We start from the raw sequence: 18258 nt of genomic DNA, 5'->3' as shown, positions 1-18258 counted from the left end.
AATTTAAAAATGACTTTTTAAAAAATTGCAAACCTTCTAAAATGGGAAAAAACCAATATACTCTAAGACTGCTCAAATGTAGAAGTGCTTGAAACTGAATGAAAAGAAAATCTCCACATCCTTGGTTTCTCAGATCGATATCAAAAGAAGTTCTCATCATCTGTTACTTCTATCCTCTTTTTGAGTCTTCTAAATGAACCTTTTTTTTTGTGGGGGTTGGGAGGTGTAGGGGTGTAGTGGGTAGGTGGATATTGATTCAGGATCTTCATTTATAATACGTTAAGTGTGATTATAGACACACAGGATTTGGAACCTAATGACTTGAATGCATGAGAAAAGACTCAATTTGATTCCCCTACACTGTGTGACTGAATGGCCTTCTGGCAGAGGGTAACACGGTGATCTCTCTACAAAATTAATTAGTATACTCAGGACGTCCATAGTCTTTCAAAATGTTTTCTCACTGTAGTTAAGTATCTATGTTGTCATCCTCTGTTAGATTTGAATACTGTTGCTATCAGCTACGTTGAAAAGAACATTTATTGTTTCTGTACCGTGAGCACAACTGACAAAGTTTTCTGAGTCCAGACTCACTTTTAGAGTTACTGTGTGCAAAAACTATTGAATTTTTTGAGAAAAACACAACAGCTAGCACTTCATTAATTCTTTTTGGAGCTCTTTGACAAGTGAATGTATTCCATAGCTTACAAATAATTCTTTATAATAAGGATGATGATGCTTCTATGAAAATAATGCAAGTGACAGAACTCCAAAAGACTGTCTCGGTGTTCAATTTTAAAGTAAAATCAGTTCATAAATGACACTAACATATGGTGAAATCAGATTCTGCTAACCACCAGCTGATTGAACTTAAACTCTAGTTTCTGTAAGCCTACATTTCCTTATTCAAAAATTAAATGTCTGGCTGCTTCTCTGTTAGACACTGTGCTGGACACCTGAGGTAAGAGGATAAAGATGTTACTGTTCCCTTGAGGGTGTCTTAATTATTGACATATATGAATAAGGGAATTAAATTAGATAGTACACAGGTCCTTCTAGTTTCAAAATTCTGTTTCTGTTGGTAATATAGAACATCTAAGTTATTTAATTCATTCATTTCAATAAAAATATTAGCAATTCAGAAAGGTATTGATACCTCTAGAAGAATGCCTCTAAACAGAAAGGTATAATACTGGTCCAATTTGTTATCTGTAGAGAAACTGTTATCTATAGAGAGCTATAATTAATGCTGAAGATGAGGTAAAGGGAATTCTTTGGATTCTCATTTCCCATGCTGCCTTTGCCCTTTATTTCCACAGATCATTGAGAACTAGTTGGAGAATAGCATAGTGAAAATGTTTTATGGACTGAGAAATATTCTTGGCTGACTTTCAAAGCTGCAGTAGGAAACAAAATCCATAAAACTGACATCCTAGGAAATGAAAACCAACTTCAAGTTTAAGAATAAATGTGTAATCACTAACATAATGAAATGATCTTAAAACTTTATTATCTGCTAGAGATAAAGACAACACAACTATGGAAAAAAATGTTCAGCTACAGAAAGCACTAAAATTAGACTTTTCTAAGACATTAATTTTCCTTTCCCTTCAGGAGTCAAGCCCCTTTCCCAAATTACCCCCCTTCAAAAGTCACAGTGCCATGCACTGAAGAGACTTTATGACATCTTAAACAGGTCAAGAAACTACAGCCACAGTCTAAATCTGGCCAGCCAACTGTTTTTTATTCGATTACATATTCTCTGTAGCTCCTTTTGCATGGTAGCAAAAGAGGTGAATAGCTCCAACAGAAACTGTATGGCCAAAACAAGCAAAAAATATTTATGAACTAGCCTGTTTCAGAAAACATTGCTAACCCTCATCTTCAAGAAATCTCACCACCATGATGTAAATATTACATTGATTTTATTTTTCAATAGTAAAAATTTCACAAAAATTATTATGTATTTCCTTTTAACTTCTTTAGTAAAATAAAATCCCCTATCGTCCCTTCATATGGTCTTTAAATTACAGACCAACAGTTGATATATCTAATTTATATTTCAAAATTTTTTTCTAGTATAATTTTCAAATGTCATAAAGAATCCCAAATGGCAGGCATCTGAATTTGTTTCTTAAAATCTACCTCCCATACTTTCAAGGTCAATATTTAGGTGTGAAAAAGACCCAAGGAAGGATAGACAGACATATACTGCCCTGAACATAAGCATTACTTATGGTAATTTTCTTGCTGCATGCAAAAGGCAAGCAAATTTTCATTTTAAAACCAAGATAGCCACAGGAGACTTAACATGTCCTAGAACAACACGAAATAAGTCCCAATTCCTAGTAAAATGCTGCATCAGGCCATCTCTCTAAGCAAAGTCTTACCTTTAATCCATTCTATAGTACTCAGCCACAATGCTTAGACAAAATGCAAAATACAGAATATTCATAGAAATCTGCTATACTTCATAAAACTCTTAAAATAAGAAATCAGTTACACATGTTCTATTTCTTCTTTTACTCTGCTTCTTTCAGCAGTTCTGTTTAATATTAAAAGTTCAACAATGTAAAAACTATGAGGTGATGAAGTATAAATTACAAAAAAACTGCATACCAGGAAATATGCAATGAATTTAGCAACTTGAAACAGAGATATACAAAGTAATAATAGTTAAAAGTATTTAATAAGTTGTTATTGCTAGAGTTTCTTACATAAAAAAAACTCATTAAATATTTAGATACATGAAAAGTTTTACCCTGATATGAACATATCTTTTCTATCCCAAATCCTGAGAGTCTAAGAGGCAGTAGTATTATCATCCGATGAGCACTAAATCAGAGGACATGAGCTCTAGCCTTGTCTAGGCCACAAAGGAGTTATGCACTTCTTCTCTTAAATTCTAAGGGCTTTGATTCCATCTAAGAAATAAAAGATTGTACTAGATGATTTCTGTCAGACCTCTGAGAGAATGTGGTCCACTGGAGAAGGAAACGGCAAACCACTTCAGTATTCTTGCCTTGAGAACCCCATGAACATTATGAAAAGGCAAAATGATAGGATACTGAAAGAGAACTCCCCAGGTCAGTAGGTGCCCAATATACTACTGGAGATCAATGGAGAAATAACTCCAGAAAGAGTGAAGGGATGGAGCCAAAGCAAAAACTATACCCAGTTGTGAATGTGACTGGTGATAGAAGTAAGGTCCAATGCTGTAAAGAGCAATATTGCATAGGAACCTGGAATGTTAGGTCCCTGAATCAAGGCAAATTGGAAGTGGTCAAACGGGAGATGGCAAGAGTGAATGTCGACATTCTAGCAATCAGTGAACTAAAATGGACTGGAATGGGTGAATTTAACTCAGATGACCATTATATCTATTACTGTGGGCAGGAATCTCTTAGAAGAAATGGAGTAGCCATCATGGTCAACAAAAGAGTCTGAAATGCAGTACTTGGATGCAATCTCAAAAAAGACAGTTTGAACTCTGTTTGTTTCCAAGGCAAACCATTCAATATTACAGTAATCCAAGTCTGTGCCCCAACCAGTAACGCTGAAGAAGCTGAAGTTGAATGGTTCTATGAAGACCTACAAGACCTTTTAGAACTAACACCCAAAAAAGATGTGCTTTTCATTATAGGGGACTGGAATGCAAAAGTAGGAAGTCAAGAAACACCTGGAGTAACAGGCAAGTTTGGCCTTGGAATATGGAATGAAGCAGGGCAAAGGCTAATAGAATTTTGCTAAACAAATGCATTGGTCACAGCAAACACCCACTTCCAACAACACAAGAGAAGACTCTACACATGGACATCACCAGATGGTCAACACCAAATCAGATTGATTGTATTCTTTGCAGCCAAAGATGGAGAAGCTCTATACAGTCAGCAAAAACAAGACCAGGAGCTGATTGTGGCTCAGATCATGAGCTTCTTATTGCCAAATTCAGACTTAATTGAAGAAAGTAGGTAAAACCGCTAGACCACTCAGGTATGACCTAAATCAAATCCCTTATGATTATACAGTGGAAGTGAGAAATAGATTTAAGGGACTAGATCTGATAGATAAGAGTGCCTGATGAACTGTGGAATGAGGTTCCTGAAACTGTATAGGAGACAGGGGTCAAGATCATCCCCATGGAAAAGAAATGCAAAAAAGCAAAAGGGCTGTCTGGGGAGGCCATAGAAATAGCTATGAAAAGAAGGGAAGCGAAAACCAAAGGAGAAAAGGAAAGATATAAGCATCTGAATGCAGAATTCCAAAGAATACCAAGAAGAGATAAGAAACCCTTCCTCAGCAATCAATGCTAAGAAATAGAGGAAAACAACAGAATGGGAAAGACTAGAGATCTCTTGAAGAAGATTCGAGATACCAAGGGAACATTTCATGCAAAGATGGGCTCAATAAAGGACAGAAATGGCATGGACCTAACAGAAACAGAAGATATTAAGAAGAGGTGGCAAGAATACATGGAAGAACTGGACAAAAATGATCTTCACAACCAAGATAATCACGATGGTGTGATCACTCATCTAGAGCCAGACATCCTGGAATGTGAAGTCAAGTGGGCCTTAGAGAGCATCACTACGAACAAAGCTAGTGGAGGTGATGGAATTCCAGTGGAGCTATTTTAAATCCTCAAAGATGATGCTGTGAAAGTGCTGCACTCAATATGCCAGCAAATTTGGAAAACCCAGCAGTGGCCACAGGGCTGGAACAGGTCAGTTTTCATTCCAATCCCAAAGAAAGGCAACGCCAAAGAATGCTCAAACTACTGCACAAATGCACTCATCTCACACGGTAGTAAAGTAATGCTCAAAATTCTCCAAGCCAGGCTTCAGCAATACGTGAACCGTGAACTTTCTGATGTTAAAGCTGGTTTTAGAAAAGGCAGAGGAAACAGAGATCAAATTGCCAAAATCCGCTGGATCATGGAAAAAGCAAGAGAGTTCCAGAAAAACATCTATTTCTGCTTTATTGACTATGCCAAAGCCTTTGACTGTGTGGATCACAATAAACTGTGGAAAATTCTGAGAGAGATGGGAATACCAGACCACTTGACCTGCCTCTTGAGAAACCCGTATGCAGGTCAAGAAGCAACAGTGAGAACTGGACATGGAACAGACTGGTTCCAAATAGGAAAAGGAGTCCATCAAGGCTGTATCTTGTCACCCTGCTTATTGAACTTATATGCAGAGTATATCATGAGAAACACTGGACTGGAAGAAACACAAGCTGGAATCAAGACTGCCGGGAGAAATATCAATAACCTCAGATATGCAGATGACACCACCCTTATGGCAGAAAGTGAAGAGGAGCTAAAAAGTCTCTTGATGAAAGTGAAAGAGGAGAGTGGAAAAGTTGACTTAAAGCTCAACATTCAAAAAACTAAGATCATGGCATCCGGTCCTATCACTTCATGGGAAATAGAAGGGGAAACAGTGTCAGACTTCATCTTTTTGGGCTCCAAAATCACTGCAGATAGTGACTGCAGCCATGAAATTAAAAGACACTTACTCCTTGGAAGAAAAGTTATGACCAACCTAGATAGCATATTGAAAATCAGAGACATTACTTTGCCAATAAAGGTCCATCTAGTCAAGGCTATGGTGTTTCCAGTGGTCATGTATGGATCCGAGAATTGGACTGTGAAGAAAGCTGAGCGACAAAGAATTGATGCTTTTGAACTGTGGTGTTGGAGAAGACTCCTGAGAGTCCCTTGGACTGCAAGGAGATCCAACCAATCCATTCTAAAGGAGATCAGCCCTGGGATTTCTTTGGAAGGAATGATGCTAAAGCTGAAACTGCAGTACTTTGGCCACCTCATGCGAAGAGCTGACTCATTGGAAAAGACCCTGATGCTGGGGGGGATTGGGGGCAGGAGGAAAAGGGGACAACAGAGGATGAGATGGCTTGATGGCATCACCAACTCAATGGACGTGAGTTTGCGTGAACTCTGGGAGATGGTGATAGACAGGGAGGCCTGGCGTGCTGCGACTGATGGGGTCGCCAAATAGTCGGACACAACTGAGCAACTGAACTGAACTGAACTAGATGATTTCTAAGAACTTTCTTAGCTACAAAATTTTATGATTTTATGAAATTTTAAATACCACCATGTGCATGCAGGCATGCTCAGTCATGCCAGACTCTTTGTGAACCCATAGACTACAGCCTGCCAGGCTCTTCTGTCCATGGAATTTTCCAGACAAGAATACTGGAGTGGGTCGCCATTGCCTCCTCTAGGGATCTTCCCAACCCAGGGATCAAACTCACGTCTACTGTGTCTCCTGCATTGGTAGGTGGATCCTTTACCACTGAGCCACCTGGGAAGCCCAAATACTGCTATAAAATCACATTTAAAAATTTATAACCCTCGTTGAAAAGTGTCATTTACAGAATGATGCCTACAAAAATTTCTTCTACAGTGTTCAGTGTCATGAATTCACTCAAGTTACCTGAAATCTGGAAATACTGCAAAAGAGGCTACCCCATTTCCTGACCATTACTCTAACAGTCAGAGCCCTTTTCAAAATGTTACTAAGCCTGGAATTTTCATTTTCAATGAAAGCTGGCTCAGAACTTATTTTTCCCCTGACCACTCCAAATGGAAATCAATTCAGGACTTTAAGTGCAGAAACAGCTATATAAGAAAACAGTTATTAATATCACAGATTCTCTAATACTTCACAGAAATATATCAGTCAGCTTTTAACAGAACACTTAATCTTTTCATTTTTCCATATATTTAACCATCTCTTTAATACTCTAGTCATAGAACAATATATCAAGTATTTTTATATGGTAGCCTTAAGTTTTATAAATCACAATAGATCATCTTATTCTCCCATATAATGTCTTTCTTCTATTTCTTAAATACAAACTTTTTTCATATTTAAAATTTTGAAATCAGGATATTCCTTGGAGTTGATTTCTCAATACCATTTCACAGTTTAGGGCTGCATTTTTCTTCAGTAATGGTATGTAAAATAATGGTATGTCTTACAACTAATGGCAAATTAGATTGCTGAAATGCCATAGTGTCTGTCACCTGTAGAATACTCTGATTTCCCAAATGCTTAAATATCCCCCACTACAATCTAATTCCTGTTGTAGGACTCATTTCTATCTCTATTACTGTATTTCTATTTATATGGAAATGATCATTTTATATGAATATCAATGCAGAAATTATGAGAAACAAGTTTTTTAAGCACTTACTAAACGCCAGGCACTACATAAAGCACTTTACATGTATTTAATTCCAACAACCTAAAATTTATTACTACTATCTCCATTTTACAAATGAAACTAAAGCTTAAAGAGGCTAAGGTAATTGCTGTAGGCCCTGTTCTCTGTTTTACCCCCATGCAAGCCTACTGCAGAAAGAGCACTCAATAAATATTTACTTAACAAGCGAATGAATGAATGCTGCAAAGGAGTCTTATACTCACAGGCTCACAAAGAGAACGTACAATAAATGCAATCTTAAAGGTTAGTTAATTAACTACTTAGACATGCAATCCTGAGATCTGTGGTGTGACAGTCAAATAAAAAAAGTGGCTCAGAGTATCTGCTCTGGAGTCAACATACTTAAATTCAAATTTCAGCTCTGCTACTTGTCATATATGATATTGAATAAAGCAGTTATGGACTAGATGCCTAAGTTTTCTCACCTGTAAACTGGAGATGAAAATAGGACCTACTCCTCCTGGGGTTGTGGTGATGATTAAATGTTAACATAAACAAAAGGCCATAACATGGTAAGTGAAATCCAAAGGGAGTGATGCTATTTGTAAGTTAAATTAATAAGATGGGCCTCTGCAGTCAGTGACTCTAACCTTCAGAAATATGTTTCTAGTTTCAAATTTCTAGTTCTTCTTGAAGTCTGGAATGACCAGGCAATTAATGCCAGCTACTGAGGATGATTCAGGATCCAGTGACTAGCTGGAACATCCAAGAAAGAGAAAGCTTTTCTAGGAATCTCTGGATTAGTCTAGTGGCCATTCCCTCAGTCAGAGGAGTCTGGGCCAAGAGAATATACTATTTGGGGAACCACCCTATATGTCTTCACCTCTGGGGACAGAACTGTTGCCTAAGACAAAACTGACTGATGATTTACTACCCAGAGTGCTCGCCCTTCCTGACGATAATCCTGAAAAAGGTAAAATTTTAAGCTAGCTGGGAGGCAGGGCAGAGTACTGGAGCCAACTGTACAATAACCTGCTTTAAATGCAGGGATCTGTAAAGCACTTAGAACAGTTTCTAAAATATGGTAAGCAGTAAATAAATGTTCCCCAATATTATTATTAGCTCAGGATAATTCAAATCTCTTCCCCACCTCAGTGCCTTTTCTCCCTACCATATTATCCAACTTCCAAAGAGATATGCTACTTCAACAGCATTTTCAGTTTTCCCAAATATTACAGAGATCATTAAAGCACTTCACAAAGGGAATCTTACAACACTTCCTCCAACTCACAAAACGAAATCAGACAAAAAAATCTTATTCAGAACACCCATAATTTAAATGGGCATACAGAAAATGAGAAGTAAATATTAGGCTTACTTATTTTTGAAGTCCCACAGACACTTACATGGGGCAGAGGAAAGGAGACATTCATGGTTATAAGCAGACACTTTTGTGAGCATGAAATAAGATACTTTTATAAGTAGAAATCTCTCTTTCTGAAAGCACAAATATTTCTAAAGCTAAACAAATGGTATGTCTATACTCTATTTACAATGTGCAGGTTGCAAACCTCAGTTTCATGGCTAATTTGAGTAAACTCAAATAGTCAAAATAACTGAATTAACACCCTGGATAGTATGGACTAGCATATATTGTAATTCATGGCTCAATTTGTTAAACATCTTACATGTGGAAGTCTAAATCGTGATAAGAACAAAGTTTTCTTAGGCACTATCTTTTCTGGATTAGTCATATGAGTTTGATCTGAATGTTATCATAGAAAATAAAAAAAATGAAAGCAATGCATAAAATTATAGAGAAAATTAATAGTTTATGGAATTTAAAAAATTTCCCCTGTTTTCCTATGTTTTCTATTTCTTTAACAATGCCTAAACCTGGTTTAGTATTTGGGGAATTTTATACTTTGCTATCTATCAACAGATGTGTTTTCCAATTTCTAGAAACTGTGTCCAATTCAAATGGCTAAAGAACAAAAACATATGTGTCTAGATTTTGTTTGTTTTAGTTTTCAGGTAATAGCATTCTAACTAGACAAAACAATAACTTTCTAGGCAATGTTGGCTCATTATACAATTACAGGGAAAAAACAATTGAAAACAGAGTATCATTCTATGCGATTCTTATGGCTATAAGAACCGAACTGATAAAGACTTAGTATAGCTAAAGTACAAGTGAAATTTTCTATTTGGACTATTAACATTACATTTCGTAGTCAGCCTTATCGTTGTTTTCAAAGCGTCAACTAACTTGACCAAAATTTTTCTGTGCAAAAGAAACTACATAGAATTTATTTGAATGAGTCACTATGGAAGGACTCACAATATGATGAAGACGGTTAGAGAAAATGATATCTAGAGGCTGCAAATTATTAACATCTCTAATACATATGCCAATTCCTCCTGAGCCAAAATGGCTACAAAACCAGGTTATTCCTAACAAGTATCTTGTCTGGTTTCTCACACTAGTATATTTCAAAGGCATTTTATGAGAATTCTGCTATATATTCCACCTACCATCTGGTTCATATTTAACAATGCTTCCCATCCTGTTCCTTTTTAGGCTCCAAAAACAGATGTCTCTGATGGCACATAAATGTGGCAGATCACCCTAATTCAGCAAACTTCTCTGGGTTCTTATTCTTCCCTTGCATCAAGGTGAACTTAAGCTATTTGTAACCTTTTGTTCCATCTTACCTCAGAAGTAATAAAGTGGTAATATGAAATAATTTTAAGGATATAAGAAAAAAAAAGTGACCTGAAAGTTTTCTTTTAAGCCAAATGTGTTAATAATATTAAAATAAAATCTGTATAAAAAGTGCTAGTTACTCTACACTATAGTTGCTAATATACAGTTATTAGCAGCAGTCTTAATTATTTCTTACCTGCCCCTTTCAACTGCTAAGGCATCAAGTTCATCAAAGAAAATAATGGAAGGAGCCACTGCTCTTGCCTTCCGGAAGATCTGGTGGAAAGAGTGCCACATTAGCTAAAGATCAGCAAACTTCAGAAAACTCTATCGCTAGTTTTAGTTTGAAAACTATTAGAACCAAATCAATTATGTACCAGTCAACCAGCTTAATCACTTTGTATACAACCTGTAACAGATGTATTCACACTTCATAATGGATGTAAAATACCTTCTATCATGGTGCTTACTTGCAAACAGACAAGACATCAATACATATTCTTAGAGGTGTGTAGGAGACAATTTGGCTTAAGTAATCAGACGATCTCAGTTAAAATCCCGCCTCTGCCACTTAGTAACTGTGTGATTTCCAGTGGATAACTTTACTTCTCTAAACTTCAAGTTCCATATCTCTAAAAACGGAGTTTATGATAAATGCCGGCCTCAAAAGTTTAAGAAACTGAATTTAAAAAGATGGCAACACATTTAGTATAATGCCTGGAACATGGTAACAGCTCAGTAAATGATAGTTATTATTAACTATCATACTGCTACTAAGTCACTTCAGTCGTGTTCGACTCCATGCGACCCCATAGACGGCAGCCCACCAGGCTCCCCTGTCCCTGGGATTCTCCAGGCAAGAACACTGGAGTGGGTTGCCATTTCCTTCTCTAATCCATGAAAGTGAAAAGTGAAAGTGAAGTCGCTCAGCCATGTCCCACCCTCAGTGACCCCATGGATTGCAGCCTTTCAAGCTCCCCCATCCATGGGATTTTTCAGGCAAGAGTACTGGAGTGGGGTGCCACTGCCTTCTCTGATTATCTATCATAAACACAAGTTTAAAAGAAAAATAATAATGTATAAAATCAGCCAAAGTTTAGAATATAAAATACCCATAAACCTAAAAGTCACATGCCTTGCTCACTTCTCTGAAGACTATATGGAAAAACATAGTTAAAACTTGGAAGAGAATAGGTTGGATAGACCAGAAGTCAATCAGGCTATCATAATCAAAGACTGGCTGGACAGCCATGGGGCAATATGCAGAAATGGGCTAGAAAAAGTCAGTACAGGCAGAAAGAAATTCAAATTTGTGTTAACTGGCACAAATTTGTGTGACCAGGCCCCCATTTGCTGGCCACAATTATGATGACCATAAAAATACACAACAGTTACCAAAACATTAGTATTAATAAGCACCACCTTTTTCATATTTTGAATCAAGAAAGGTGCTATCATTATCAGTTAATATTTTATATGGTCACCGTCATCTATATTTCAAAGAGACAAAAGAAACAAGAAGTAACTTCTCAGATGCCAAACAAAGTATTCCAATCTCTAATACTCTTGGTTGGTACCCATACACTTCATAGATGGAGACAATCCATTCCACTGCTATTTATGTATTTTTGTCCTTGAACAGCATCTGAGAAGATACATGATGCCTATGTGAGGCAGGCCAGCCTTTGTTTAGGAGAGCCAAAACTTATGGTCAAACTGCTATAGTTTACCCCACTTCAGTTCCTTGATTTTGCATGAATTTCCCAATTGTGCAGCTTCAGCAATATGAAGTAATCAGTAGGCCAATCACTAACATTAAGAGAGAGAAGGAGGATGCATTTTCTAAATCACTAGTCAAAGGTGAAGTAAAGGTAGAGTACATTGAAATTTTCATATACTAATAAGCTTCTCTGATTTAAAGGACTACCTGGTTTAAAGGATTTAAATCTCATGTTAACATCATGTGTTAGTTGTTAAGTATAAACATATCCTTTTTTTTTTAAATGAGATGCTGACAGTTGCTAAAAAATATATTTGCTAAAACTAGAGGCTAGAAATATTATGATGTTTAAAAACAAAGACTATGTATTGTAGATAATCAAAATTACATTTAAAAATAATATTCGCCTGAAGAAAAAAAATATACCACTAGAATTTAGATTTGGAAATTCTAAATCTGTAACCCCATACAAAATGGAAACTAGAGGACAGAAGTGTGGTTCTCCTATGCAGAGTTCCACTTTAAGGCAAAATCTTACCTCTCTAACTGCTCTTTCAGATTCACCAACATACTTGTTCATTAACTCAGGCCCCTGCATGAAAAGAAAACAACTGTTCAGCATCTTTATAAACCCAGTCACATGATTATGTCTAATAAAAGAGAAAATACACACATAAAAGAAAAAGAGGAAAAAAACCCAAAAATCTGCTTTTCGTTAAATTAGTTCCTCTTGCATGCTTGTTTTTATTGGGTGTTATTTATGCTTCAAAAATTAAAACCATTTTGTATTCTAAAAATTGCACATCAGTATACAGTTCAGTTCAGTTCAGTTGCTCAGTCGTGTCCGACTCTTTGCAACCCCGTGAATCGCAGCACGCCAGGCCTCCCTGTCCATCACCAACTCCCAGAGTTCACTCAGATTCATGTCCATCGAGTCAGTGACGCCATTCAGCCATCTCATCTTCTGTCATCCCCTTCTCCTCCTGCCCCCAATCCCTCCCAGTATCAAAGTCTTTTCCAATGAGTCAACTCTTCGCATGAGGTGGCCAAAGTACTGGAGTTTCAGCTTTAGCATCATTCCTTCTAAAGAAATCCCAGGGCTGATCTCCTTCAGAATGGACTGGTTGGATCTCCTTGCAGTCCAAGAAGGGACTCTCAAGAGTCTTCTCCAACACCACAGTTTAAAAGAATCAATTCTTCAGCGCTCAGCCTTCTTCACAGTCCAACTCTCACATCCACACATGACTACTGGAAAAACCATAGCCTTGACTAGACGGACCTTAGTCAGCAAAGTCATGTCTCTGCTTTTGAACAGTATCTGTGACGAAACATGATAGTTAAACATCTTATTCATCATCCACCCACACATCCATCCATACTTTTACTATGTATCAAACATGGTGCTAGACACTGAAGACAGAACAGCCTAGTACTAGATCAGCATGGCTATCTGACAAGAAGCAAGATCTCAGGGCTATTCTTTTTATGACTCCATATTAATTCTCAAAAAAAGGAATGGGAGTCATGTAATCAATGACATTATCTGAGTGTTTCCAATATAAATGCTGCTCTCCAGCTCCTTGGTCTCATTTGACTTGGCCATGTAGACACTGACTCTACGGATCTGCAGAGCCAAATGAGCTCTTCTCAGCCACTCTTCCAGTCAAAGCAGATAATTTCTATAGTCAAAATCTTAGGACCACCAACATTGCTAAGCGTCACTCAGAGTATCACACTGGGACAATGACAATGACTCTTGTTATCCTCCAAAGTGTCTATTCACTCAGCCTCTGTCTATATCTCCCTTCAGATATCTGCTACTAGGCACTTCATCCGGTTGATGATAAATCTCCTTTCTCTTCTGTGTTCAGCTGTTTTAGAAGGGATAACAAGAATGAAAGGTGTGGTCTTCCAGTAATAAAATTCTACCAACTTTTACTAACTGGCCATCAACAGAACAATCTTCAAAAAGGGGATGGATTCCCAGTGATTATCCTGCTTATCTCTGATTCAGAGATGCACTTTTTTTCAACATTCAACATTTCTGAACAGTAAGACTTTTCTTTCTTAAGAACGCATGTAAGAATTAAAGATTTTAAAATTTAAAAAAAAAAAAAAATTTAATTAAAAAAAAAAAGTACCTAAAATATTATATTAATATATAGTATGAAATGGTAGGCTTTCTTTTTCATCACATCTACTTTCTCATGCTATAGAGTCATAATATCACAAGAAGCCATGGTATTAAATAGTAATTATAATAATAATAATACTGTCTTGAGAACCACAACTATTCCCTTCAGATTTGGTATAAAGTTTGTCCAACAAATGCCAGATGTCTTTCTTGGCTATGCAAACTTTCTTTCATTGTGCTTTCCAGCATTTGGCTTCTACTGATACCCGTCCTGACACAACTCCAGATACAGTATGTGTGCTTTTCTCTCTATACATGCTTGTGCAGTTGCACACACACTCACGTGCACACACACACACATCTTATTTTGAATAAGATTTATGTTCTATCCCATGCAAATTATGGGTCTTGATAATTTAGGTGATGTAACTAGACACTGACTTGAATATTTCCTAAACAATTTACACAACTCACATAAAAATCAGACTGACTGAAGCACATGGACATTCCCTAGCAGAATGTCAACTAATGCTACAAATTGGTATGGGTAATACTTAGCTTCAGTTAAGACACCGTATTACAAAGAAAATTACTGGTATGGCATGGCAAGTACTAGTACTGAAGCATGATTAGCTGCCACTGAAAACACATAAAAGGAACCACTTAAGAGTCAAGAATGCTCCCAGAGAAAGTAATATTTCAGGTGAGTCTATAGTTGACTTATTACCCTCAAAAATATGAAATACATCAAGTGTGCTAAGTCACTTCAGGTATGTCCTACTCTGTGAGACCCCCATGGATTGTAGCCTGCCAGACTCCTCTTTTCACAGGATTCTCTAGGCAAGAATATTGGACTGGGTTGCCATCAAGACCCAGAAATAAATCCAAAAGGTCTGTGGTGAGCTATATTAGATATTATTATATGCACTTATACTGCAGAATAAGTCTTAGGGTGTTAACTCAAGAGTTCACTGGCTTTTCAGTTATACACAAGACTAATAAACTTGAGTTTGAACTGATCTAAGAGTTTAGAACAGGTAGAGCTTAGGGGGCAGAAAGAATGCAGCAAAAGTTAAGGCTACTTAAGGTGGGAGGCAGGGCCATGTCAAAAACAAGTGTAAATTTTATCCTGCAAGCAATGGGAAGAATCTGAGGGGAGTTAACTGATAATAGGGATATCATGGAAAGATGACTCTAGCCACAATATAAAGGATGGTTTGAAGAAACATATGAGACCATAAATAGAGACAGCAGTTATGAAATTCCTAAGACATTAGCAAGAAATGATGAGGCACAGGTTTAAGGTAAAACAGTGGAATGGAAATGAGGAGAGAACTACATAAACTATTTAAAAAGGTAAAATCAGCTTAATTTGTTAGGAGTAGCAAGATGGGAAAGTGAAAAAGAAATATAAAATATTAACTCAAATTTAAATTATATATTGCTAATGTTCACAATGATTTAATTCATAAAGGAAAGAAGGATGCCCAATATATTCAGTGTAACAACTCTCAGAAATGTATCTCATTAAAAAATATCACCCAAAATGATTAAAGTTAAAAACTTAGTTATAAACATAAGTGCTAACATTTATTGAACATTTCTTATGTGCCATGAACTCTTCTAAGCACTTTAAGTATACTGAGTCATGTAAAATGACAAAGAAATGCAAAGCTACTAGGATGACTTTCCATCTGTAAGTAAAATAAAGATCCACACAAAATCAAAGGCAGGAAAGATCAGAAACAAATGTTTAGCACCTTATTTCCTTATTGAAATACAGTTGCACTGAAAGTGAAAGTGAAGTCGCTCAGCCGTGTCCCACTCTTTGCAACCCCATGGACTATAGCCCACCAGGCTCCTCGGTCCATGGGATTCTCCAGGCAAGAATACTGGAGTGGGTTGCCATTTCCTTCTCCAGGGGATCTTCCCTACCGAGGGATCGAACCCAGGTCTCCCACACTGCAGGCAGACGCTTTAACCTCTGAGCCACCAGGGAAGCCCAGTTGCACTGAATCATTAGTTTTTTCATTCAAGGACTATTTATTAAGTGCCTACAGTGAGTTTATGGTTTAAAAGATTACTAACATAATCTTATTCTTAAAATATAATAATAATTATATTCTTATAAATTAAAACTATAGTGAGAAGAAAATATCACAACTAGATAGAGAATGCTATGAAGAGAAACAAAAAGAAAACAAAGATTTCTTCCAGGTAAAGGAATCAAGGAATAATTTTGAATAGCAATGAGATCAGAAAGAAGGTGTTAATAAACTAGAATAGAAAACTAAAAGCTACCATAAAGGAAACGGCCAGAATGCAGACATAAAATATCTGGAAGCAATGGAGTTCATCATCAGAAAACAGGTTTTGGGGCAACATGTTGGGAATAACCAGGCAAAAAGAGCAATGCCACAAGGGGCAGAGAGCAGACAGTGTAGATAGAGTCTGCGAGTCCTAGGTGGAAGAATTGGTGGGGGTGGAGGTGGGGCCCACGGAGGAACATCAGTGCAAGGCTGAGTGGTGGTAGCCACCTAGCATGAGATGTCAGAGACCAAGAGAGGTATGGAGAACTGTCCACAGAGCGGAGGCTCGCCATAAGGTAATAGAGCTTGGTTTCTAAATTTCCTATCCAAAGGTATGTAAACTGCTTTAAGAATCTTATACATAAAGTGGTATAGTATTATTTGTAGGTAGATTGCAAATTAAATATGTATACTCTAAATTCTAGAACAAATATCTTTTAAAAGGTAAAACCAAGCGGTTGAGCTATCAAGAAAACAGGGGAGATAAACTAAAATACTAAAATAAACTAATCCAAAACTTGGTGGGGAAAGGGAGGAAATAAAAACAGATCAGACAAATGAACAAAATTACGGGCACTGACAGTCTTTCAAACCAAAAACATGTCTAATGAAAGGAAGACAAATTTTTAGTATTTTTTATAAGACCTCCACAATGGGTGCTTCAAAAATACTGCAACAGGATAACGTGGTAACAAGTACATAGTTTAGAACATGTGGGGATCAGGGCAAAATAGTCAAGGATAAGAATTAGAAAAGGATAGGAAGAATAACTCAAAGTTCAGGTGGACAAAATCAAGCTTCTCCAAAGATACTACCAGTCAGTGGGTTATCTGATAGCATCAATACAGAAATCCTTAAGAAATGAAAGGGCATTTTATCTTTCTGCCTGATTTTTTTGAGTAATAGAAAATGTAGCATAAATAAATTTTATATAACATTAACAAGGCTAATTATAATGTTCTCCTCCCCCCAAAAAGAAAACTTTCAGCTACTTCTTTGTCTAGCTTCCTCTTATCTTAAAAAAAATCTTTTCAAATTATTTCAGAGTAACAGATTATGCCTACTATAAAAATCTATATTAGGCTAATTAAGGGGCAGATATCCATGAAAAGCATAATTGTGATATATTACAAAATATTATTTAATATTTAAAAGTACTTCTACATCTGACTGAAATCTACCAACAACCAAGCAATGCATAAACTATCTGGAAACAAAGTTATTAGGAAAACTTGCTTGGGACAGTGCTTTTGATGACTGAATGTTATTTATATTTAGTGTATCACTAAGCACACCGTACTTAAAACAATCTCCAAGCAATCATGTTTACACAAAAGAACGTTTTTTAAGCTAATTCAAAAGTACTACAGAGACCTCATCACCAATGATTTAATTATCTTAATTTCTAATTCCCAGATGGGACTAGTGGTAAAGAACCTGCCTGCCAATGCAGGAGACATAAGAGACACGTTTGATCCCTGGGTCGGGAAGATCCCCTGGAGTAGGGCATGGCAACCCACTCCAGCATTCTTGCCTGGAGAATCTGATGGACAGAGGAGCCTGGCAGGCTATAGTCCACAGAATCACAAAAAAGTTGGACACAACTAAGCACACACATACGCTCATACTAAATAATACTGTGTGCTTTCTACGGTACACATATGTATGTAAATGCACAAAGGAAAATTTGAAATGATACACACCATACTGAGAAAAATGGGTTCAATCCCTGGGTCAGGAAGATCCCCTGAAGAAGGGCATGGTGACCCACTCAAGTATTCTTGCCTGGAAAATGCCATGGACAGAGGAGCCTGGCGGGCTACAGTCCATGGCTTAGCAATGAGTCGGACACAACTGAAGCAACTTAGCATGAAGTAGCTCAAAATAACTTTAACTTGAATAAAGACAAACAATGACACATTATTAATACTGAAACACAATGCTCTCACTTTTTAAAGGATAAAGAAATAATAACTGAATACCAATCGAATTTAACAAGCTTGTTTTTAGATACAGGTTAGACTATATAACAGAAACACAAAACTGAGACTACATAACAGAAATATAAAACTTAAATTAATGAAATCCATCTCACAACTATCAGTGACATAAACTTGGAGGTATTTTCTCCAAGAGTAGAGAGATACTAATGTTTTGCCCAATTCTCAAAAGTCATGAAACAGTTGTAATTTTC

The 18258-nt window shown here is 36.8% G+C and overlaps 1 protein-coding gene across 1 annotated transcript in view; it reads right to left on the bottom strand.

Annotated features, from left to right (window-relative positions):
• SPATA5 (spermatogenesis associated 5) overlaps positions 1 to 18258 on the bottom strand; it is a 347905-nt gene that overhangs the window by 228106 nt on the left and 101541 nt on the right. The window contains exons 12-13 of the mRNA XM_005691277.3: positions 12160 to 12213; positions 10098 to 10177 (exon numbers count right to left, since the gene is read on the bottom strand). Of these exons, the coding sequence (XP_005691334.2) occupies positions 10098 to 10177; positions 12160 to 12213 (134 nt within the window). The remainder of the gene's footprint in view (positions 1 to 10097; positions 10178 to 12159; positions 12214 to 18258) is intronic.

Source organism: Capra hircus, chromosome 17 (assembly GCF_001704415.2).
Source record: "Capra hircus breed San Clemente chromosome 17, ASM170441v1, whole genome shotgun sequence".
Taxonomy (NCBI): Eukaryota; Metazoa; Chordata; class Mammalia; order Artiodactyla; family Bovidae; genus Capra; species Capra hircus.
The sequence above is the reverse complement of the archived record's forward strand: the minus strand, read 5'-3'. Positions and strand labels throughout refer to the sequence as shown.